Genomic DNA, 25,246 nt, shown 5'->3' with positions numbered 1-25,246 from the left:
TTTCACCACAGGGGGACTTAAATTAGTGTTACCACACTTTATGACAGAAAGAAGAAGAAAAAAAGTATAGAAAGTGATAAAGATTCATTTATTCATTAAAGGTGCCCAAGAACTCTTTATTTACAAGATGTAATATAAGTCTAAGGTGTCTCCTGAATGTGTCTGAAGTTTCAGCTCAAAATAACCCATAGATTTTTTTAAATTAATTTTTTTAACTGCCTATTTTGGGGCATCATTAACTATACACTGATTTTGGCAGCGCGCCGCCCCTTTAATTCGCATGCTCCCTGCCACACGAGCTCTCGACTATATTACAGTGCATTTACAAAGTTCACACAGCTAATATAACCCTCAAATGGATCTTTACAAGATTTTCATCATGCATGCTGCATGCATGCTTCGAATTATGTGAGTAAAGTATTTATTTTGATGTTTACGTTTGATTCTGTATGAGTTTGAGGCTATGCTCTGTGGCTAACGGCTAATGCTACACTGTTGGGAAGATTTATAAAGAATGAAGTTGTGTTTATGCATTATAAAGACTGCAAGTGTTTAATAATGAAAATAGCGACGGCTCTTGTCTCCGTGAATACAGTAATAAACAATGGTAACTTTAACCACATTTAACAGTACATTAGCAACATGCTAATGAAACATTTAGAAAGACAATTTACAAATATCACTAAAAATATCATGCTATCATGGATCATGTCAGTTATTATTGCTCCATCTGCCATTTTTCACTGTTGTTCTTGCTGGCTTACCTTGTCTGTGCACAGATCCAGATGTTAATACTGCCTTTCCTTGTGTAAGGCCTTGAACATGAGCTGGCATATGCAAATATTGGGGTCATACATATTAATGATCCCGACTGTTACGTAACAGTCGGTGTTATGTTGAGATCCGCGTGTTTTCCGGAAGTCTTTTAAACAAATGAGATTTACATAAGGAGGAGGAAACAATGAGGGTTTGAAACTCAATATATGTCTTTTCCATGTACTGAACTCTTGTTATTTAACTATGTCGAGGTAAATTCAAATTTTGATTCTAGGGCACCTTTAAAGTTACTTACACTTTCATTTCACGCTTTTCCTTTCCTTCACATTCACTTTTTTAAATTCACAGTCACATTTACACCAGCTGGTTCAGAAAAAAAGAAAAGAGCAACTCCATCTCTCTCTCCCTCCCCCTCTCTGACTTTCTCAGGTTATAGGTGACTGGAAGAGCCTCTTTGTTTAGTTTAGGCTACGTGCAGAGCAACATGAACATAATGTAGTCAGTGTATATAAGTGTGTGGGGGGAACCACAGAAACGTTCGACTCCAGGAAGTGACACCATCAGTCTACAGTGTACTCAGCCATATTTTCTCTGACGTGGTAGTTGACCTCAAATATTAGTCATACTATGTGTTCATGTTTGTATCCTCCCTAGTACAGTGTCAAGTGACTCAGCAATTCTTCAAACCTTACACCAAAATTCATAGATGTAAAGAAGTGTGGTTTTAATGGTGTGGTTTTAACGATCTGATGACAAATCAGCATTGCATTCAAGGTGTTTACCTGCTAGAACATCAGGTTGGAAAACCAGTTTAAACCTACCTCTACCTAATCAGCTTAATTATATGAACACTTAATTATATACACACCAACAAACACAGATGTGCAGCCCTGCAGTGCACATCAGTAGCAAAAAGCATGTCAAAGTTTAAACACACAGCTGTGTTTCACATCTGACCTTATTTTACTCTACCAGAACACAGCAGAAACAAAACTGCTAGAGTTAGTTAAGGCCCGTTCACACCAAGAATAACTAGAATGCTAACTGTTACGTCATGAACGCATTTGTTTTATGTATGTATTGTTACGTCATAGACGTATTACTGTGTTGTGTTTTGCATACGTTTATTGTAATGTATTATGTGTAGTGCACGGTCTCTCTCTCTCTCTCTCTCTCTCTCTCTCTCCCTCCCTCTCTCTGGCAGCGCCGCTTGATTGAGAGACCAGCTGCGGCAAGTTACGTGGAAGAGCGGGAGCGCTTAAATGCAGGAAACGAGGATGGTGTTGTTGAGCTGTGTCGAGCGTGTTGTGAGCTCCATGCATGTCCTGTCCTCTGTCTCCTGCCCCAGACTATTACTAATTGTTATGGTGTGTCCAATGCTGTTTTTGTCTATGCGTGAGAATTGCTTTCTCCCAATTGTGTGACGGAGACTTTAAACAACACCCAGTAATAACTGCTCTATCTCATAATTTAACTCTTCTCTTGTTAAATAACGCTTGTTTCTTTTACCCCTTTATTATATGCGAAGCTGTAGGTCAGGGGAGCGCCACTTTTACTTTGTGCAATTTGTTTTCTCCTGTTAATGGTTTAGTTGGGGAGTTAGGGAAGTTTGTTGTACTTTTGTTTATATTTCATTTGTTAGGTAAGTCAGCTTCTCTAAACCCTTAGGTAGATTCCCTTTTGTTTGTTGTTTTGGCCTTTGTCCCCCTTCCGAGCAAATGCTTCTGTTCATTTTTGATTTGTGAAAAGAGAATAAAGAAAAGAGTTTTCGTTTCAAAACGTGGTAATTCTTGTGAGCTGGGACAGGAGAGGAGGAATTAATTAAATCGTTAATTTAAATCCTTTATTATTTTAATTTCTTTGTTACTGATCCGTCCAACCCCTAGACTAGGACGGGTCGTAACATAACTATATTAGCGTCCACACTAGCAGACAATAATGTTCTGTGTTTATTATAATCACACGCTGTAGTTTTGTCAAAAGAAGAAAAACGAATGTATGTGAACAAACTGCAAGTTTTGGGCACCCGCGATCCTTATCACCCACCTCAGTATTTCTATCACTAAAAACAGCCGTTCACACAGAATATATGTTTTTAATGTCTATGCAAACATTTTCTTTATATTAGTTTTCTATTGGAGATACTTTATCTACAATATAGTGTGTTGCATTCATATTTGGGCACATCTGCTTGCCTGTTTGTTAGTACTAAAAACCCTGACAGATTACGTATTTAAATCATTTTAAGTTTGAATGTGACATGTCACATGACAAAGTTGTGATATCAAGTCGGTGAGATGTTTACTTACTTTTTAATTAGGCATACTAATAAATGCACATTATGCAAGTTTTACCGCTAGAGGTTGCTTACTTAAAAAAAAAAAATAACAAAGATGTAACTTGACACAGTGACGGAGCGTGGAATCATGGGAGTTGTCATGTTCACCTCCACAACTATTTTTGATTTATGGGGTCATCTTTGGCAAAAGAACCCACAGCAAACGATAATGAATAAATATGTTTCAACATGAATGTGCAAGCCAACAACAACAACAACAACAAAAAAACTGGCTTGCAAAACGCTACCAGAAATCGTTGGCTTTGGTGATATAACTCCTACTTCCAGATTTTTTAGGAAGTGCACGTTTCCATGGTTTGACAGGCAACACAATGACATGGGCCGTGTTACTGGTTAAAACGGCAGGTTTCTGTGTATTTAAACATTGATGATAACATTTTGGATATTGCAAGTACACAAGTCAACACAATATATCATTTTGATGCCAAAATCTTACATATTGCACCTTTAACATCATTATATTAGATTGATTTGGAACAAATAACAATAAAGGTGGGATTTATCATGTGAACAGCATTATAGCCAATCATAGCGCAATTGCCACTCATTCTCAATTACTCCCCAACATTCTCAATTATTCCACACCAAACCCACGGCATGTTTTAGCGGTTTGTTATTAAAAAAAAATGCAGCCAACTCTTACCAACCACAAGCTTTTTTTTCTTTTCTTTTTTTTTTTTTTCAATCTCTCTCCAAACATTGATAAATTATCAAATATCCCAATAATATATATTTTATATTATATTATATTATATTATATTATATATTATATATTATATTATAATATAATATAATATAATATAATATAATATAATATAATATAATATAATATAATATAATATAATATATTATATTATATTATATTATATTATATTATATTATATATAAAAATGTATCAATCATCCCACTACCAAGCAGGACAGAAGTGAAAATAGTAAACAAAACTGACCTCCTGCATACATGACAGCCAGCATGATTGATGAGATCCATGACACTTGGCTGCTGGTGGCATTGAAGATCACCTCAATCTCTTTGAAGAACACCGTAATGGATTTGGGGAAGGCATAGGAGAAGCCAATGCTGATGAAGGCCCCTACTACCACTGCCCAGCCCCAGCCGCCCTCGGGAGGAGTGTAGCCCACTGGCCCTCCTGTCGCTGGTGGCATCTTTTCACACACACACTGACGAGGATGATGACGAAGAAGAGAAGAATCAGCTGAGCTTCAAGCACACTGGATCAGTCTATGAGGAGAGAAAGAAAGATTTAGAGCAGAACACACACAGTCATAGACTGAAATAATAAGATGATTCACACAGCAGATCTCAACCCTAACCCTGTGAACTGTGTCAGACGCTGGTAGGTCACACTGGACAAGATCCAATTCAGTGAAAGTTATCCACGTGGGCAGAGCAAGAGTACAGCATGTGAATGAACAAAGCGTGAACAAAAACACTGTGTAAACAGCTTGTAGTTTGAGCGTAACTGCTATAATCAGTTACTCTTTAACAGAGCTAATGTCAAAACAAACAAACATGTGAGACATGGAAACATCAACCGTCCTTCCCACCACAGGTATCTCTGAGAACAGGTGCTGGCTTAGATGCCTTCACCCACAAACGGTCTTTGCTTCCAGTGATCAGAGCCTCTCAGGCTTCAGAGTACAGAATAGGTTCATTAGAGCATGAAAGTCATGGTCTAGGCTGGTATGTGTGCTTGGGGAGGTGAAGGCTAAATCATTGCCAGGGCCTCAGATATGAGGAGGGGTAATGTATCAGAGGGTAATACAGATGGGGTAACGAGTTCCATTTTTAATGAAGTCTTAAGCAACTCTTTGTTGGTTCAGGCAGCACTTGCTTACCTGAGCACTCAAATAGCTGCCATGACGCAACTACTGTGAGGTAATGTGTGGGATGACACATGTACTTCAGGGGCAGCGTGTTTTACTTGGTCAAATCAATGATACTAAAAATACATTTGAGTGTAGGGTTGGCACAATACATTGATTCTCTATTTGCAATATAATGATTCTGGATCGATTCTGATATTTTCTCTCTCGAATCAATTCCGAGCATAGTTTTAACAGCAGATGACACTCTAGGCTAGTTTTTAACTGCACACTCAAATGCTCAGGAAGAAGAGTACTGGACAGCGAATGTGCGCTCGGCTGAGTCATGTAAGTGGTTAAATATACTTGCACCTTGGCTCAGAGTGCTTTTATGACTCGGGATTAATGTAAACACAGCCCACTGCGAACACCCGTGTAATTCGCTTCAACCTTTTCGAACTTCTGAATGATTATTTTAGGTTTAAGTGGTATGTGTAAAGAAACTGGAAGCAAGCAGAGTATGGATGTTTCTAAAGCACACAGTGCCATCTGCTGTTAAAAACTTAGCTCAGAATCGACTCGAGAGAGAATAGTGATACATCGGAAAATACCAGTATCGCTTCAGATTCTATGTATCGTGAATCAAGAAACGATGTATTTGAGTGTGTTGAAAGTTATGTTAACATTACTCTGTGTGTTCACTTGGTGGCTGCTGTGAGACAATTGTTGCACACTGCAGTAAGCTAGATCGATACTAGAATATCATATTAAGAAGAGCTGGATGACTTGTGTTGCTAAATGGAATGCAATTCCATTTTAAAACATTGTATGGTGGAGAAAAAGCTGCATTACTGTTACTACAGATAAAGCTCTTTCTGATTATGATATGTTAGCTACTTAACATAATAGTGTTGTCTGTTTTTCTTTTTGGGTACAAACATGTTACTCACAGTAAATTAAGGAAACAAGACATTCAAACCATGCTGAGCTATATAACAATGATTTCTGTTTTCTCTCAATAAAGGTATCCAAACAGTTGCTCACCTGTCTAATAAAACACATAATATATTAAAGCTTCTTTGGTGTTTCCATGGTTTCTACGGAAGTAAATCTAGAAATTGAGGGTAACACGGATATGACGTCATTGACAGGCTGTTACACTGGTTAAAATAGTTGATTTCTCTGGATTTAAACATTGTTGGACACATTTGGGATAATGTAAGTACAGAAGTCACACCTTTATAGTGGTTTTTGAATATTTTAATCCAACAATCTTACATATTCTGTCTTTAATGTGCCTCTGGTCATAGAACTTTTTAGATATGCTGTAGCTTTTTAGGTCAGGTAGAATCTGCGATCTCTGACCCAGTTTGTTTGCTGGCTTCCATGGCTGCAATACGATGTGTTTTCCGCCAACTGGCAACTCGGGGTGTTGTAATACTATTGGGTAAATTGGCAGTGTGCTGGATCACACAGACAAAAACAAAAAAAGACATGGAACACAAATTTCAAAGTAGAATAAGGGTGCGTTCACACTTGTCATGTTTGGTTAGATTAAAAACTAACCCTGATGCGATTGCTTGGTTAGTGCGGTTCATTTGAACATATGTAAACGCTGCCATCCGAACCCTGGTGTGCACCAAACAAGCTCTGGTGCGGTTCGAATGATATATGAACGCAACATGAACCAAAGACATTTAAACGAACCAAAAACAGGAAGACGAGACCCTAAAATGGACAGAACCCTCACGCATGTCGGTTTCTCTCGTCATAGTCGCGCGTTTGCCAATGACAGGAATCAGACGCGCGTCTCCACGCAGCAGATCATTTGTGTGTGATGGATAGATTCTCACCGCTGTTTTGACTGCTTTACACATTTTATAAGCTCTTCATGAGTTCTCAGCTGGCCAAAATACCATCATATGCAGGCTACGCACACACACGAGCGCATTTACCTCAGAAAACAGCATTGTTTTGGATGTTCGGTAAGTTCCGTCTCAAAATAGGCAATACGTCATAAAGTCTGACCAATCACGTTGTGAATGTATCCCTATGCCTTTAGGTTCAATGATAAAATTGCCAATCTGAACGCTAATCGGACCAGGACTAAATGTTTTTTTTTCTTCTTTGGTCCGGACCAAACAAACCGAACTACCGAAAGTGTGAATGCACCCAAACTGTCTGTAGCATTGTTTTCAGAGTAACAAGTATGTGAACTTATGTTTATTTAAATATCTGCAAACATATTATGGTATCTTTATGCTCTAGTACAGTCCCAAAAAAATTACATACAGCACCTTTAAAGGAATACCTGGCCAAAAATGAAAAATCTGTCATTTACTCACTCTCATGTCATTCCAAAACTGTATGACTGATTTTTATCTGTGTTATCTTTTTGTCCATATAATGGAGGTCAATGGGAAACCAAACTGTTTGGTTTCCAGCATTCTTCAAGATATCTTCCAAGTTCCTCAGAGGAAAGAAACTTATACAGGTTTGGAACGACATGAGGGTGAGTAAATGGCAGAATTTTCATTTTTGGGTGGACTGTCCATCATTAACTTGTTATATTTTGTCTGAGCAATCATGACAACATGGTTTCATTTCATGTTAAACCGGTTTAAGAATAAGGTGATTTGGTATTTGCCGAATCATGGGAAATCTGCTAATGCATGTCTGAAGGCCTGCTAATGCATGTCTGAAGAAACTAAAAGCATGACAGTGTAAAGTACACTCCATCTATTCAAAGGATGAAGTAGAGATTTAGAAGTTTGGGGTAATTGTTGGTGAAATCTAGCGCAGTGAGCAGGGGTTTTTGGCATAAATAGTGCAGTAAAGGTTGTTTATCAAGATAGCAGATGACACTAACAAATATGTGATGATTTATTTGCCAAACGTTGAAACGGGTCAAACTGAGACTAACTCTGCTGCTGCATGTTAAGCAAATACAAATATGAGAGAAAGCAAAATTAAGTGGTTGCACATTTTGTTATGGTGGGGAACAGCTTCTGCCAGTCTGCCACTAGAAACACTTGGGACCTCTAGTTTTGAATAGCCAAACTTTTGACAAACAACAAAGTCTGGTTAAAAAGATTCTGGCCAAGAGATGCTTTAAAAAAAAAAGAAAAAAAAGAAAAAGAAATAGAAAAAGAAAAAAAGCCTGACCAACATCTAAATTGACCAACCACTTCCTTTTATGTACCGTTTAAGGCACATGTTGTTCTTACGAGATATGATGTTACAGAGCCAAAATATTGGAGAGTTGCACAGATAACAATGAATTATGAGATGCTGAGACATCTAAGCAGCTGTTCGGTCTTCAAGTATTAGGACACATATAACATCACTGCCAATACTGAAATCCTGAAAACTCATGTTCTGAGAAAGAAACTCCTGCTGAACTCAACATTTCTAAAGATCAGCTTTCACTGGCGCCCATAATAAAGTCCTTACAGGCTCTCACAAATATTTACACGACACAACAACTTCTGCCTTACCAAATCCTAAATTACAATCCAAAAAAAGCATAAGCAGTATAAATAAAACAACATGTGAATTGCCATTTGCAACCACTGGAGTAGAATGTAACAAGTGGGCAATAACAGAATGGAGTCAGACTGAGTGCAAGTTTGCTAAAATGTCGCCTAAATGCAAACTAGGGCTGCACGATTAATCCCATAAGATTGTCATGCGTGTCTCATCAGTAAAGCCGGTTCTGTGATTAGCGGTAAATGTCCATCACCTGCTTTCAAATGGAACGGCAATTAATATACAGAGCCGTAGTTCGCAAACAAGCTACGCAATATCGCGTTCATAATCGCAGATGAATCGCCTTCGATTATGAACACGATATTGCGTAGCTTGTCCGCGAACTACGGCTCTGTATATTAAGTGCCGCTCCATTTGAAAGCAGGTGATGGACATTTACCGCTAATCACAGAACCGGCTTTAATGATGAGACACGCATGACAAACACATGCGATTAATCGTGCAGTCCTAATGCAAACTATTAATATTTGTAATAATAATAATAATCATCATTATTAAAATAGCATGCATGAAAAGTGACATCAGCAAGAACAAGTTGAAGTTGAGATTAAATATTACAAAATACAAAAATGATTTCTTTGGAATAACATGCATTAAAGTAAATGGTGTCAATTTTGATTTAATATCAACTTGCATGTGACAGTTTCAATCCAGTATGTGATTTCATCCTCTTGTATAATGTCATCAAAATGTACAAACATGTCAGACAAGCTCATAGATATATTAGCTGGATTGTTCTGGGAACAAACCGAGAGTCGAGACTTGAGAGTTATGATCTTCCCCGTGATGTTTTATTGATGACTACAGACTAACCTCTGTTTGGTTGGCCAACGAAGTGATGATTAACCCCACCTCTTAATCATAATTGGTCAGCAAATCTGTCAATGTCAACTTTATTCATAAGCACCATTAAAAACAATTGTTGACCAAGGTGCTGTACACTATATCATATACCATCAACATTTAACACTATATACACAATACAACACCGACAGCTCACTGTCAATTACCTTCGCAACTTGCTGATTTGGAATTTTTTCACTGTACCACACACAACAACATTTCTTATGAGAAATACCAGACAGCTCACTGGAGATGAAGCAGAGCCACAATAAACACTTGATAATTTTGCTTGGATGCCCAGGTGCTTTTTCACTCACGCACAATGGGCTAATAAAGACCATCACATGTCGACAAAACCTCTGAGTTTGGAAACATCCGTAGGCTTGAGCACTTTAAAGTGCTGACCCAAACCCCAGCAGAATGCCAGATCAGCTGGAGCCAGATCAACTCATACATAAGACTTGTGCATTCCTACCCGCTGTTCTTTTAATACTCTGGAAACGTATGCATTTAATCTTAATGAAATCTGGTACAGAAAAAAACTAAGGGGTGTGTGTGTGTGTGTGTGAGTGTGTGAGTGTGTGAGTGTGTGAGTGTGTGAGTGTGTGAGTGTGTGAGTGTGTGAGAGTGTGAGAGTGTGAGAGAGAGAGAGAGAGAGAGAGAGAGAGAGAGAGAGAGAGAGAGAGAGAGAGAGAGAGAGAGAGAGAGAGAGAGAGAGAGAGAGAGAGAGAGAGAGAGAGAGAGAGAGAGAGAGAGAGAGAGAGAGAGAGAGAGAGAGAGAGAGAGAGAGATTTAACCTCAAAATACCTAAAATAAACGTTTTTGTTTTCTGCTGACTTCGCATATGCCCTCATAAGGGCAGTGTAGCTTAACTGCCATAGGGTTATTTATAAATCATTAATAATGTGTATATAACTTGGAAAAAACTTTTGGTTACAGCAGAACCACTTTTCTGATACTCCGTGGTAGTGCTGACCGGTAGGACCAAAAATTTATATCACGGTATTTTTCAAAATTATATTGTTTCACGGTATATGACGGCATTTTTTTCCCTATGCATGACCGGGCATTAACCACATTTTCTATTGATTGAGAGAGCAAATACTGCAGTAGATTGACTAGAGTGCCATGTTTTACTATGATGATGAGTGAATATTGTAGAAAAATTCCACACTAGAGTTAATACAGGTTTACAAAGCCCCACAAAATGATGCTGTGGGGAGACAACAACCAATAAAACACAGACCTGCAACACACTCATTACAGACACATGAATAATAAAATATGACCATGGAGATAGAAAAAAAAAAAAAGTTGAGGGCACCTTAAAGTCCCTGTAAAGTCAATTCTGAGAATTCTTTCTAAACACTTTATAAATGTTACAAATGTATTGCTAAAACACATCACAAAGTGTGTGAATTGAGTAATGCTTAATTGTGAACTTAGAGCGTTAAACCGTTTTTCACCAAGTCTCTGCTCAGGATTTTTTGGGCGGAGCTAAAACGGGGGTCTAATGACGCACATCGTCCCCCGAGCATAGCCCCGCCCCTAACACTATATAACGGTCGATGACGCACCCGAGCGTGGTGCCTCTACAGCGGTTCACTCGCTGTGTCTCGAGCCTATGGTCTCGAGTGTCATTACAGTCATACAGCCTTTTGTACATTTAGCTAGTAATGCCTTCGTCACGCAAATGCATATAACATGGTTGTTATAATATACAATACAGCTCGGTCTTCTTATTTCCTCCCGTCTCGCGGCACCGTCATTTGTCGACTCGACAACAGTCCGGCAGTAGGCTACGTGCCCACCAATGAGTGTAAGTTACCGAGTTTGCGTATGTTATAATTAGTAGGTAGTCCACAGTAACTCTACTAAAATGTGCAACCATCAAACGTGATTCTTTTGTTTATATGCATCAGTATGTTTGACTCATTAGACAAGTAAGTTGAGACCATGGACTGTAAAAAAAAGAGACGGCAGCTCTCGTGAGTGGGTGTGGTTTCAGCGCTGACAGCGGACACGCCCCTAGCGTTTGAGAGCAAAGAGCGCTGCCTATAGACCACTTTGGAGCAGACGTCACAATGACGTCACTTGCAGCTGCGCGCATAGTGGTTGCAGAAAAATAGTGGTAGCAATTGGAGGAAAATGTGCAAAATCCACAGAATAAGAGAAAAATGTTTTGTTGTGCCTCTGGATGTTGGAATCGGAATGCAAAAAATATAGTCTTCATTTTTAAATAAAACCATTGTTGAAAACGTCCTTTGAAGCTAAACGGAGACGTTTCACAGACTGGACTGATGACACCTGCAATGATTAGTCTACTATTAAAGCAGGAATTTGATGTAAACAGTAAGTCTACATAATATTCACATATTCAGTTCAGAGGACATACATACATAGCAGTTACAGCATTGAAATAATATTTAAACCTATAACATTTCACATAGATAACTTTTAAACAGTATACAATTTTAATTTCACAATTCTGACTTTTTTCTTGCATTTGCGTGTTTATTACTCCCAGTTCGGACTTTATTACTCGCAATTGTGAGTTTATTTCACAATTCTGGGGGGAAAAAAGTCAGAATTGCGGGATAAATCGCAATTCAGAAAATACAGAAACGAGTATATCTCACAATTGTTTTTCTTTTTTTTTTAAGAAATGTGAGATATAAACTCAGATTTGCGAGAAATAAAAGTCAGAATTGTGAGATATAAACTCGAAATTAACTTTTTATTCTTTTAATTCGTGACAAACAAAACAAAAAACAAAGTTGTACGCGTCAAGAGACTTATACTCTTTTAGCTTCTCCTGAGTATACACTTGAGGTGTCAATCAGGTAAATATATATCTCTGGCCACTGGATGCTTGGCCATTTCGTTTCGTCATTTAAAAACTGACAGTGCTATGGCAAAAGGATCCGTAAGCTGTATACCACTCGGTAATGTTAATTTTTTTGAAATAACAGTGCTTATCGCTGGGTGAAGCTGCTGTGATATGCCGACAACATTTAAAAAAAAAAAAAAAACAAATCAAAATATTCTATAATATCCTAATCTTAACTACTTTGAACCACTTCGTCGTAACTCTCTAGTCGTACTGGTTATCACCCCAGGGTTTTCTGCAACCATGATGCGCGCGCATCCCGAATGTTTACAAACAGTAAATAGGCCTATTTTTTCGAGATTTTGATAACTTATTTCATTTACTTGCAGATTTTTTTAATCATTCAAATTTGGCTGGGTGGTTAATAACACATTTTTCTGTGGTGTGAAAAGCTCAAAACATACTTTAAAATGACTTTACAGGGACTTTAAGCATTTTAAAAATCTAACCCTATATAACAACAAACTGCCAAAACGAGGGAGAAACGCGGAAGAACTTACATTTAAGAGCACTACAGTCTCTGAACAAATGACACACGCAAGTTTAACAAAGAAACAATAAAGCAGTTAATTTTTTTTTACCATTCTTTGAATTGTCAGTCTGTTTATTAACTTACATCGTCTTCTGTGTAGCAGAATAACCCATCGTGGCATCGCCCCCATAACCTCAAATAGGGCATAATTTGAGGCAACAGCCATTTGTAGTGGTGTCCGAAACCATAGTGTACGTTATTAAGTGCACTCATTCAATCTCACATTGCACCGCAATAACAAGTGTACAGCGTACACACAACGGCTGTCCGAATTCACTCACTCGTTTTCATTCACTCTTTCAAGTGAACAATATAAGTGGATAACGTAGGGAATAGTGAATGAGGCTTTAGGGGGTGATTTCGGACTTACCATAGGCTGTGATGCGATCTCATCTGTGCTCTTACTACAGTGAAACGGGACCCTCTCAAACAGTGACGCTGCGCCGCGTTATTTAACGAACGTTCCGAACGTTGGTTAAGCGACACATACCGGTATTGCGGAATCATCAAAATTCATATCATAACAAAAATAAATACCGGTATTCGGTATGAACCGGTATACCGCCCAGCACTACTCAGTGGTCAGAAATGAATTTAAAATCAAAATTAAAATAACGTTATTACAACACCTATACAATGTATGCATCCATACTGATGTGGAAATCATTTCAGTTTAAAAACTGAATGCTTGTTTTATACTCTGAAATCAGTTGAGCGTTCCTTTATAGGTACCATGAGTACCAGGCTAATATTAAATAGCCTGTAAATCTCCCAGAATGCTTCAGTATAGCCCAATGAAGAGGCTCTTTCCTCCTGAGACTGCAGTGTTGGACAGGCTGCTGGTTCAGCGGTCTCCTGAGAGTCTGTGGATGTCCTAAAACTGCTCTCCATATTGGATCTGTGTGTATACCAATCAGACTCTCAACAGAAGAGGTTATGGCCTAATATTTCTCCACTGGGATAGTGACTAGTCATAGGTTGAAAGATGATGGTCCTATGCTTTTTACAAGAGACAAGAGATCAGCACTAGAGGAAGCAGATGTCCATTATTATCCTCTCAGTGTAGGTCAGGTGTTCCGTTAAAATCTAAAGTAGGGAAGAGTCAAAATGGTCGACTTGGTCAATAGATGATCCATCATCAGCCAACATTAATTAAAGGGGACCTATTATGAGCGATTTTACAAGATGTAAAATAAGTCTCAGATGTACCCACAGTGTGTATGTGAAGTTTTAGCTGAAAGTACCCCACAGATCATTTTTTATAGCATGTTAAAATTGCCACTTTTTGGGGTTAAGCAAGAACGTGCCATTTCAGTTTGTGCCCTTTAAATGCAAATGAGCTGCTGCGCTTGACCTAAGAAGGCGGAGCTTCAAGAGCTCATTCTCCAATGTCAGGAGTCAGTCAGGATGCACTATAACTATATAGTTTAGTTCAATTACGGTTATAACTTATATTGTCTTCTTGTTTTTACCCACTATATTAGTACAAGCTTGTTGTACCGGACCCCGTTTGTCTTTACCGATGAGTTTAATGACGTTTATTGTACTTCACACAAAAGATGAAGTGTCCGTTTTCACTCTTTAAAAAAAAAAAAAAAAAAAAAAAAAAAATCACTGTAAGAGCTTAATAAAACACGGTGCAAGTGTGCATTAAAATATTATCCATAAACTCTCTTGCTCTCTTGCATTATCATCAACATACATAGAGAATTACACAAACACTCGTTACAACTAACAGTAAACAAATATATAAAGACCTTATGCCTTTTCGGGTGGTGCTTAAACTGGTAAACTTTATATCCGTAAATCAACTCCGACGAACTATAATAAAGTGCTCTCACCTTCATTACTGCCGTATTCAGTATCACTCTGGAGAATGTAAGCTGGATTACGAACAGTTTACTGATCTATCCTTGAGTAACAACTTTTTAGCACAGCCTCTGTTTCGTATTGTCCCTTTGTACTGACATTCGTTCACAAAGAAGTCCGGTGTGAAATTATTCGCGCAGACATAAACGAATTTCCACCTCATCTTCAGTGGCTCAAATTTAGGGAGTAAATGGAGAGAGCTATGTGGATTAATCCATCAAGCTACAGAACACCAACAATGCTTGGGAGACGTTCTCATCAGTGCAGCAATGGCGGACTGTGTACAGCTGGCTGTGAACTCGCTCAGGGCTGTTCTATGTTAAAAAAGGAGTGTCTGTCAACATTCGTGGGTGGGGCCTGTGGCTAATGTGACGTCAAACTGTCAGGAATCAGGATAAAAAAAAAAAAGAAAAAAAAAAAAAAGCAGTGGTTGGATTTTTATCATTATATAGGTGGTACACACTGCCAGCACACATTTATAGCCAAACGTGAATTTTAAATCCCATTAAACCTGGATCATTTTGCATACACACTATGATAATGTTATTCCATATTCTGTTCACATTTTCAATGGATTTCTCTCTGAAATTGAAATGTAATTATGACATCAAGTGAAATTCTTTGAAGGCTGAAATGTCAATATATGCTGTTTCTCAACAGTTATCTAGAGAAGTTTTTCAGAAAAGCCTGATTTAAATGTTCTTTTCATTATTTAGACACAACAGACATTAACCACAATGCATGGTGGGTAGGGAATACTGGTAGTACAGGAATAAAAATAATTCACGATAAGGCTATTCTGTGTATAGGATGCAGTGGCACTGAACGCACATTTTACAAGATAAAATATTTGTCAATGATGCTCAGGATCTGTTGCACACCAAATCCTCCATCATCCTGTCATTCATCTCTTCACTCCTTACTCTCTTCATGTAATAAGTGACATCTGACTCCTTCTGCACTGTGCTGTGACTCTGAAGCTCTTGATCAAATACTTTATATAGGAAGACTGTCTACTGTTACTTATGAATGGGAGAAAGTGCAACACCCAATATGGTGAATAAGCCCCCATTTGTTGTCAGATTTCATTGGTGTTTTTAAAAAAGAAATTTAATCGTAACCCTAGTGAACATTTTTGTAGAATTTGATGTTTCTCTATTCGAAAAGATAGGAGCTGCACGTGGATGCCCGAGAGGCATTTCAAAGTTGGCCACCGAGAGAAATGACTTGTCTCAAAGGGACTTTGGCTGTACGGAGCGGAGAAGACAATTTCAGTTTGTAATTGTAGCAACCGTTGTCCGCTGAACTAAATGGTCTTTATTTCTATTAAAAAAGCAAAAAGACAGTGCAGGTGGTGCCGTGGTGGGCAATGCAATCGGGTGTACGGGTGTAACACCAGTAACACCGACTACAGTAGCCAGAAAGCCTAGTATTAACTTGACAAGTCATTAAAAATATGTACTCTGGTGATTAATCTGTCAAGCACTCAAGTATATAAAAATGACAAGAATGCCTATCCCTAGTTTTTTATGGCTTAATGGTTAAATCAGTCTGAAAGATATATCACTTCCTACACCGTCCCTGATACATTATCTCCATCTGTTACGCAGGTGACATTTAGTCTACCTTCCAAACGCCAAATGAACTGTGAACATCAGTCCTCTCTGGCACTGACCAAAACAGATCACTAAGAATAAACCCATCATAAAACCTAAAACTTTATATATGCTGGACATGAGTATGCATTTCTGGGATACTCACAAGAATAACAAAATCCCAAGAATTTTAAATAGATTACCTTACTGAATCTAAATAAACCTTCAAATCAACCTCCATCAAAACATCTGTAAACACTGAATGCAACTTCCTGTGGAATGTTATTCAAATCGAAACATATGTTATCTCAAAATATTTTTATTGCATTAAGGTCAGTGGCAGTGTACAATAAGAAATGGCATGGAAGATTAAACAAGAGAAAAACGCAGTCACCCACTTGGATACTATTTGAGATTTTAGATATGACCAATTACAGCTGTCTAGACTAGAGCTTTGAATGCTAAAGACATCTGGTCAACCAGTTTACAGCTGCCATTATAATATGAGCCCTCAGAATATACTATTCTTATTATTGCTGCATTAAGAATATGAATTTTCTTTACTGACAAAATACTGAGACAAAGTATGACAACTGCATAAATGTGGGGGAAATACTGTATCCCAAGCGCAAATTGCTCCATTTTACTTTTTACTGACTGTAATGGATTAATATGAGATGTTGCAATATCTATGGCTCATTATATGACTCATGATTGGACTGCCCAGAGTTAAGACATAGCCTAACACAAAAGCACATTTATTTTCAAGCTGCTAAGTGGGACTCCACTAAGACAAATTAAATTAAACATGCACTATTTAATAACCAAGCAGGTAGAATACAGTGTATATTATGCAGTACAAAAACTTATTAGTTAATACTTGGTATAAACTTGAGGTTAATGACCTCATTTCAGACAATAGACACATGACAGCTGGCAGCATCTCAAAAGGCGGAAGTGATCGTTTCCTGAAACTTCTTGGTCTGGATTAAAAATAAAATTTTACGAGTGTTAATGTTTAGTCATTAATGGCTAAAGGAAAAGTGTGATAAAATGAATATGTATGCCTTGGAGTCCAATCTTTTAGGTTAAACACTTCATGTCAATTTCTTTGCGAAAACAGGAGGATATACTCCATTGTATTGAACTTAACCGGTGCCAACTAAACTACACACCCTCATATCATTCCAAACCTGTATGACTGACTTCATTGGAGCATAAAAAAAAATTGCAAAGGAGTATTAAAGGTTCAGAAAAGATGTAAAAAAAACAGCAACATTCCCAGCCTTCTGAAGGTATATAGATATCTTTGTGTTGAACAGACTGAAATGCAAGTCTTTATTCAATGAAAATATTCTCTCCTTGGTGGGTTCATGAGACCGGACCATTTCTTGTATGCCTTCAGAAGACTTATGACATATGGACCACTTAACTCCACATTCATTAATTGCATGAAAAGAATGACCAGCACATTATTTATATTTCTCCTTTTGTTCTCCACATTAGAAAGGAAGGCATATGGAATGATACGCAAAGACAAAGACAAAATGAGTAAAAAAAAAAAAAAAAAAAATATTACATGGTAATTTTTTGTATATTTTTGCAACAACTATTGCAAAAAAATGGTTTGGTTTTGCAAAACCCATTTCCTCTTCTTAAGAAATCTGATAGAGAACGCCCAACATGTGTCAGAAAACAAGTGAATTAATCATGAAATCAATTCATTACTTCATAATGGGCAACATTCGTGAAACTTTCGTAATTATATGAGTATTTGCATGTAAAACGGGCCGAAACGAAAACTCTCCTCTGGATTCACGAACACTTCGTAAACATCAGTTTTGATAGTGTATACATGTATGTTCATTCACAATTAGCATAATCCCTGCCTTTGAATTACAACTACGTAAATTACGTGTCCAGGAACACTATGGAATCTTCTAGACTCTCTTCTCATGATTAGATCCAGTATATTGCATAAATGCAAAAAAAACCTGGCCAGCTGGTGGCGCTTGTGAGTGCTTAGGAGGCGCAGCGTTTTTCCAGCTGAGACGCTCTGTTGCTATGATTTGGAATATCCACGGCAGTTACATGTTAATAGTATCTCATTTTGAAGAATATTACTGAATATAAAAATGCAGTAACCAGCAATATTAACTTCTCTATTGTTGTTCAGTCGTTATACAATTAGAATGATTGGTCAGTGTAGTACAAACCCGATTCCAAAAAAGTGGGGACACTGTACAAATTGTGAATAAAAACAGAATGCAATGATGTGGAAGTTTCAAATTTCAATATTTTATTCAGAATACAACATAGATGACATATCAAATGTTTAAACTGAGAAAATGTATTATTTTAAGGGAAAAATAAGTTGATTTTAAATTTCATGGCATCACCACATCTAAAAAAGTTGGGACAAGGCCATGTTTACCACTGTGTGGCATCCCCTCTTCTTTTTATAACAGTCTGCAAACGTCTGGGGACTGAGGAGACAAGTTGCTCAAGTTTAGGAATAGGAATGTTGTCCCATTCTTGTCTAATACAGGCTTCTAGTTGCTCAACTGTCTTAGGTCTTCTTTGTTGCATCTTCCTCTTTATGATGCGCCAAATGTTTTCTATGGGTGAAAGATCTGGACTGCAGGCTGGCCATTTCAGTACCCGGATCCTCCTTCTACGCAGCCATGATGTTGTAATTGATGTAGTATGTGGTCTGGCATTGTCATGTTGGAAAATGCAAGGTCTTCCTTGAAAGAGACAACATCTGGATGGGAGCATATGTTGTTCTAGAACTTGGATATACCTTTCAGTATTGATGGTGCCTTTCCAGATGTGTAAGCTGCCCATGCCACACGCACTCGTGCAACCCCATACCATCAGAGATGCAGGCTTCTGAACTGAGCGCTGATATCAACTTGGGTTGTCCTTGTCCTCTTTAGTCTGGATGACATGGTGTCCCAGTTTTCCAAAAAGAACCTCAAATTTTGATTCGTCTGACCACAGAACAGTTTTCCACTTTGCCACAGTCCATTTTAAATGAGCCTTGCCCTAGAGAAAACGCCTGCGCTTCTGGATCATGTTTAGATATGGCTTCTTTTTTGACCTATAGAGTTTTAGCCGGCAACGGCGAATGGCACGGTGGATTGTGTTCACTGACGATGTTTTCTGGAAGTATTCCTGAGCCCATGTTGTGATTTCCATTACAGTAGCATTCCTGTATGTGATGTAGTGCCGTCTAAGGGCCCGAAGATCACGGGCATCCAGTATTGTTTTCCGGCCTTGACCCTTACGCACAGAGATTGTTCCAGATTCTCTGAATCTTTGGATGATATTATGCACTGTAGACGATGATAACTTCAAACTCTTTTCAATTTTTCTCTGAGAAACTTTCTGAGAAATTGGTCCTCCAGCTGTTCCTTATGTACATTTAACTTTTTCCAGCCTCTTATTGCTACCTGTCCCAATTTTTTTGGAATGTGTAGATCTTGTGAAATCCAAAATGAGCCAATATTTGGCATGACATTTCAAAATGTCTCACTTTCAACATCTATATTCTATTGTGAATAAAATATAAGTTTATGAGATTTATAAATTATTCCCTTCCTTTTTTATTCACAATTTGTACAGTGTCCTAACTTTTTTGGAATTGGGTTTGTATTTGTCCCGCCCCTCCTCCACTGTGATTGGATGGCTTGGTAAAAAGTGACCATGACAAGCACTGTGTTTTACGCCAAATGGTTTATGGTTTTACCCAAAGTTGAACAGTTTGACTCTCAGCTACATAAAAAAGTCAGGGCAAATTAACTTATTAAATATTATTATGGTACATACTGCATCAAAATGCAGTTTCATCGGTTTGCCTAAAAGAACACAGAACGTTGAATGTTTTATGCACCATTTACACGTGGTAGGGAAAAGGTGTAAATTTCCTTCATACGAACTAACATTTTGAAAATACAAATATTTTCATGAATCCAAAAACGTCAGACAGACCAATGTGTGGCCTGTAGTCAGAAACCAGACTGTTCATTTAGCAAAGTTTTGCTTACATGCATTTTAAATTGTGTAAACAAGTTTTACAATTCATTGAAGCCAAAGGCTTCAAAGTCTATCAGACTGATGGTATTTTTACTTCTCTCACTCTCAGCCGAGCAGCAAGGATGGTACTGAGTGAAATACTTTATTAATTTATACACAAACCCAAAGTACACACAAACACAGCAAGTTATTTGCTTGTGAAAACAGACTGCTCAGTATAACATCTTATGGAAATCTTATGGCCCATAATCACCCAAGAGCTGTTCTTATGACCCTGATCAATTATTAATGGGTGAAACAAGTAGCACACACAGTAATATATAAGGAATAAGTATTTCACAGGCCCTCACACATACACAAAGACAATAAAATCACTTGCCCTTTCAAATTCTTTAGGCCTGAGAGGTGGGTTTAAACACTCCCCCCAACATTCATTGGTTTCGGACTGATATATGCAATGTCTGTCTCCTCAGGGCTCTGACGAGGAAACATTTGACTCACACTAAACGTTTACACGTGAGGAGAGGCTGTGAGAGAGTTCTCTTCCACTCAGAGTTAAAGAAATAATCCATCCCAATTATGAAAATTACATTGACAATGACAATAAATGGGGACTGAAGCTTTCAAGCTTCAAGACAAAAAAGCTCTAAAAGGTATTATAAAAGTATTCCATATGAAACATGCTCTAAGTTTTCTTGAGCCATACAATAACTTTGTGCGAGGAACAGAATGAAACTCATTCTACACTGATAAAAGCTGTTGAAAACTGCAAACAAATCAATGAGTGAGTTGAGCTCAAGTTTCAGTCTAATTTGTAAAAGAATCATTCATTCATAGTTTTAAGTTATTTTTGAAGTTCTTCTTCATTGTTATAACATGTAAATAAAAAAATCAACAAGCAAGCAATGAAAAAAAGTCTTATATTTTCTCCTTTCTGTCTGTGGAGGAATAAAGGCATAGAGGTTTGTAAAAAAAAAAAAAAAATTCCTTTGAAGAAACAGGATTTGGTCTTGGAAAACCAGGATGTATGAGAAAGCCTCAGTTAAAAAGTGTGTGCAATTAATGTAAATTAATAAAATTTTTACAACTTGCCAGATAAGCCAAGCTCTAAAATATTTAATGGGAAGAAATTGTGAATAAAAAATATTTATATATATTTTAAATCCTAATCCATAAAAACCTTGAATAGTGCTGTGAAAAAAGTGGGCCTTGGAGTAAAAAAGGTTGAATGCTTTAAGGATTTTGACAAGTGTTTAAGAGTGTGTGCATCTCAATAGAATTAACATTTACCACCAAGAGAACAGTGGAACAGCCTCAAGCCATTCACATCTCCCTTTGTACTCCATTCTCATTCAAATTTTACTCGTCTTCTCAAACTTGACTCCACTCAATAGATAGATGACGAGAAAGCAGTCTTCATGCTCATCTGTTCCCCTCTTCATTTCATAATCCACTGCCTTTAAGTTACCCAATACGCTCAATATCACTGACAAGACTGAATGTCACAACCATAGACTCTGTGCACTCAAAGAGTGGACACAGTAAAACTCTCTGACACGCAACAGTGAGTTTATGGCATTCATAACTAGCCAACAATAGAACGTCCTTTCTGTCACATTCAATTGCCACCTCATTCAGGGCACATAACCACACACACAAACCACCACTATGAGCCTATACACATAGACCTGCCAAACAACCACAGACTGACTGACACTAGAAGTTTGTGGCTTATCTTAGCAACAAGCTATACCTGTAAAGAACTAGAATAACAAACTTAGCACTAAACAATACCTGTAAAGTAATATAATATCCATCACGGTGTGCTTGATGGTGACAGTTTGGCATCCTGCACAAATCAATTCAATTGTGTGCTCTTGGTCTTGTTGGTCTTGTGACCCCTTTGAATTGCTGAACCCTTTCCCTTCCTTCCACAACCTCAACATTTGCCCTTGTGTGTACCTTTGATCAATTACAAATCAGATGTGACCGCTGAACTTTACGTCAAATCACGCTGAAAGTTACGTCAGTCGGCTGGATCTCAAACAACACAAAAACAGCCCAGTCAAATGGACTTAAGCAAACATTACAGCAAAACATCACAGACGCAGTTTCACTGATGGGAGATTATCATTTCACTCTCAACGGGGGTCAAAGATGAAATAAAAATTGCATCAGAAGTCTTCTGGAATTCATTACTACTAAAATAATTTCAAAGTTGCTCTTTTGTTAAGTAATGATTGTGTGTGCATTTTATGCCAGTATTCACTTTTCATAGAGACACAATAAAGTCATATCAGGTTTCTAGCACACAGCTACCTCTTGTACCACACAGAGTCCAGAGTGGCACCATTTGTGCCCTTATAAGAGTCTGACCTCACTGACATCTCTCTACCAAACATTGTTCTTCTCAGTGCTAGTCCTAAATTGGGTAGGGATCCGTTTAATTTAATCTGAGGGGACTTGGTGACCTACATTTAACCTCACGAGATTAGCTTGCACCACTGATGATTCCGATAAGTTCATGATGAAACATTAGATGTTGAAACTTTCCTCTGCAATAAAAAGCTGATAAACTAAATCAGATTCTCTTCATAAGAATCCACTGTGACAATAGACTATATAAATATGGCTTCCATACAGTTAGCATTTTGATCTAAATATATGAGTGGAGAAGAGTGAAGTTTGCTTAGAACTTCTTATTTGTTTATTCAAAGAGTGAATGGAAGTGGAGGTCTAATTTAACAAAGCAAGTATTCAGTTTCCTAAGGGTGTTTTCACACTTGGTCCTTTTCAGGGGTCTGAGAGTATTAGTGTGATTTTTGGCCCATATGTGAACACTCCAAATGATCTCAGACCCCTCAAAAACCAACCGAACCGAGACCATCTTGGGAGATGGTCAGAGTACGGTTCAATTTCATTTTATGGTAAGGTTCGCTAAAAACACGCAATCTGAACACAAACCACTTCAGGCTCATTTGATTTTCGATTCACGAATTCCAATGTAGTCCGGTCATCAGACGTCTCCGTACAAATCAACTGTTCACCATGGCTGCTGCTTCTCTCAAATTACGCTTTTCTACAAATTATTCGTTCATAACATACACTTGTTTATTGTGATTTTAAAAATGAAATTTCTGTCATTAATTACTCACACTGATGTGGTTCCAAACCTGTTAAGACCTTCGATTATCTTCAGAATACAAATTAAGATATTTTTGATGAAATACAAGAGTTTTTTTTTTTAATCCTCTATTGAGAGCAATGAGGAACGACAAGAAGGTGAGTAAATAATGACAAATTTAATTTTTGGGTGAACTATTCCTTTAAGCTAATTCAAGAGCATTTGTAGCAATGTCGTTTTACAAAATAATAATTATATATGGAGCCCCACACATTACATGCAAGGAAAAAAAGTTAATTGTGTGCACGATTTAGCAAATTGAGGGAACAAATAAGCAAATCGTGTGCGATTTAACCTACGATTTTTTTCCTGCATGTCGTGCGGGGCTGCGTAGTAATAATAATAATAATAATCTTTACAAACAAATTTCTTGTTTAGTGAGGCACATACAATGTAAGTGAATGGGATCAAATTTTGAAGGCCATAGGTCGAGCCATCAAACACTGAACTGGACTAGATTCAAAAAGCACCAGTATGAACACAAAGAGGTCTGAGACCACATTCCTCCTTAAGTGGATCAAAAAAGGATCGGAGTCCTCTTTCAGGGACAGGGACAGTGTGAACGTAAAGATAACTGGGTCCTTCACTGGGTTCACATCTTGGTTCACTTAAAGTGTTCTGAGTCTGAACATCAGTGTTTCTCTTCCCACTTTTTGTTGCTTTGTGACATTGTTTGAGAAGAAAAGCAAGAAATATACAAACTGGCCAAATTATTCTGAAGAGCAAGCAACTCAAAGTCTCAAAACCTGGTGATACGTCTGCCTAAAGAGCTATGATGCTCAAAAACTTATGTAGGTAGGCATCTCATCCGGATTGATCCAGCCTATAGGATCCAGGATCCAGCCTAAGAATAAATGACTAAGTGAAAACACAACGTGATCTTCAAATAACTATCAAAATGAGGCATATAGCCGCATATGAACACATGCTGTTTTTATTATTAATTATTATCCTTTTATTATTATTTATTTTTACGCACATCCATTGCGCACGTGAGCGCGTGACACGTATGCGTGGCGAGGAACTCAAAAGGCGAGAAAAGCGAACAACGTGATAATGGAGACCCACTTCTCGGTCTAAGAGAATGGTCTGTTACTATGTTGGAGGGTCACAAACACCCTATTCACCCAGCAGCCCGTCTAAAATGGGCACAATGTGCAGGTCTGCGAGCACAGCGACATCGCGAATGATGTAACTGACAGGAAACATTGAGCGGCGACCACAAAGAGAGTGTGCTTGCACCATAGACTGTGAAGCTTGCACCCTCCAGAGTTAAGGTTAATTCATTGTGTTCTTCTAAAGCTCAAGGGGCTCTTTTAAATGGACTCCCCCCTCTCTTTCTACAGCAGGACCATGTGGTCCACAGTATACGCATGCAAACACATACCTGTGCGTTTCATTCACCAACTCCGGTTGCAAGCGTGCGATATCCTTCTGCGATGTGCGGTCCCGGTTCACCAAGCAGCATGGAGAGCTCTGAATGTCTCCATGGATTCGTGGATATGTGGTGTAACTTTCCCATCCGCTCGACTGTGATAGAAACCCCGCTGCGCATGCGCACAAACTTGTACGGCCCCACGGTCGCTATGTGGTGCAATAGTCTCCAGTTACAAGGACATGAGGAGTTTTGATGACTTTGAACGTGATGTTAAAACTTCATCGGAACCCTTTGAAGCTAATGCTTTGTAACAACCCAAGTATCATTTAAATGATAACGAGGAATGCGTGATTTAAAAGTCAGGACAGTAAGTACATGTTAAAGTTAATTTGTGTCTAACACTGAA

The 25,246-nt window shown here is 38.0% G+C and overlaps 1 protein-coding gene across 1 annotated transcript in view; it reads right to left on the bottom strand.

Moving 5' to 3' along the window:
• The window catches only part of slc16a1b (solute carrier family 16 member 1b), a 41,750-nt gene extending 16,752 nt beyond the window's left edge, over positions 1-24,998 (bottom strand). The window contains exons 1-2 of the mRNA XM_067394947.1: positions 24,850-24,998; positions 4,086-4,378 (exon numbers count right to left, since the gene is read on the bottom strand). Of these exons, the coding sequence (XP_067251048.1) occupies positions 4,086-4,302 (217 nt within the window). The 5' untranslated portion in view covers positions 4,303-4,378; positions 24,850-24,998. The remainder of the gene's footprint in view (positions 1-4,085; positions 4,379-24,849) is intronic.
• Positions 24,999-25,246: the final 248 nt, after the last annotated feature.

This window comes from Chanodichthys erythropterus, chromosome 9 (assembly GCF_024489055.1).
Source record: "Chanodichthys erythropterus isolate Z2021 chromosome 9, ASM2448905v1, whole genome shotgun sequence".
NCBI lineage: Eukaryota > Metazoa > Chordata > Actinopteri > Cypriniformes > Xenocyprididae > Chanodichthys > Chanodichthys erythropterus.
The sequence above is the reverse complement of the archived record's forward strand: the minus strand, read 5'-3'. Positions and strand labels throughout refer to the sequence as shown.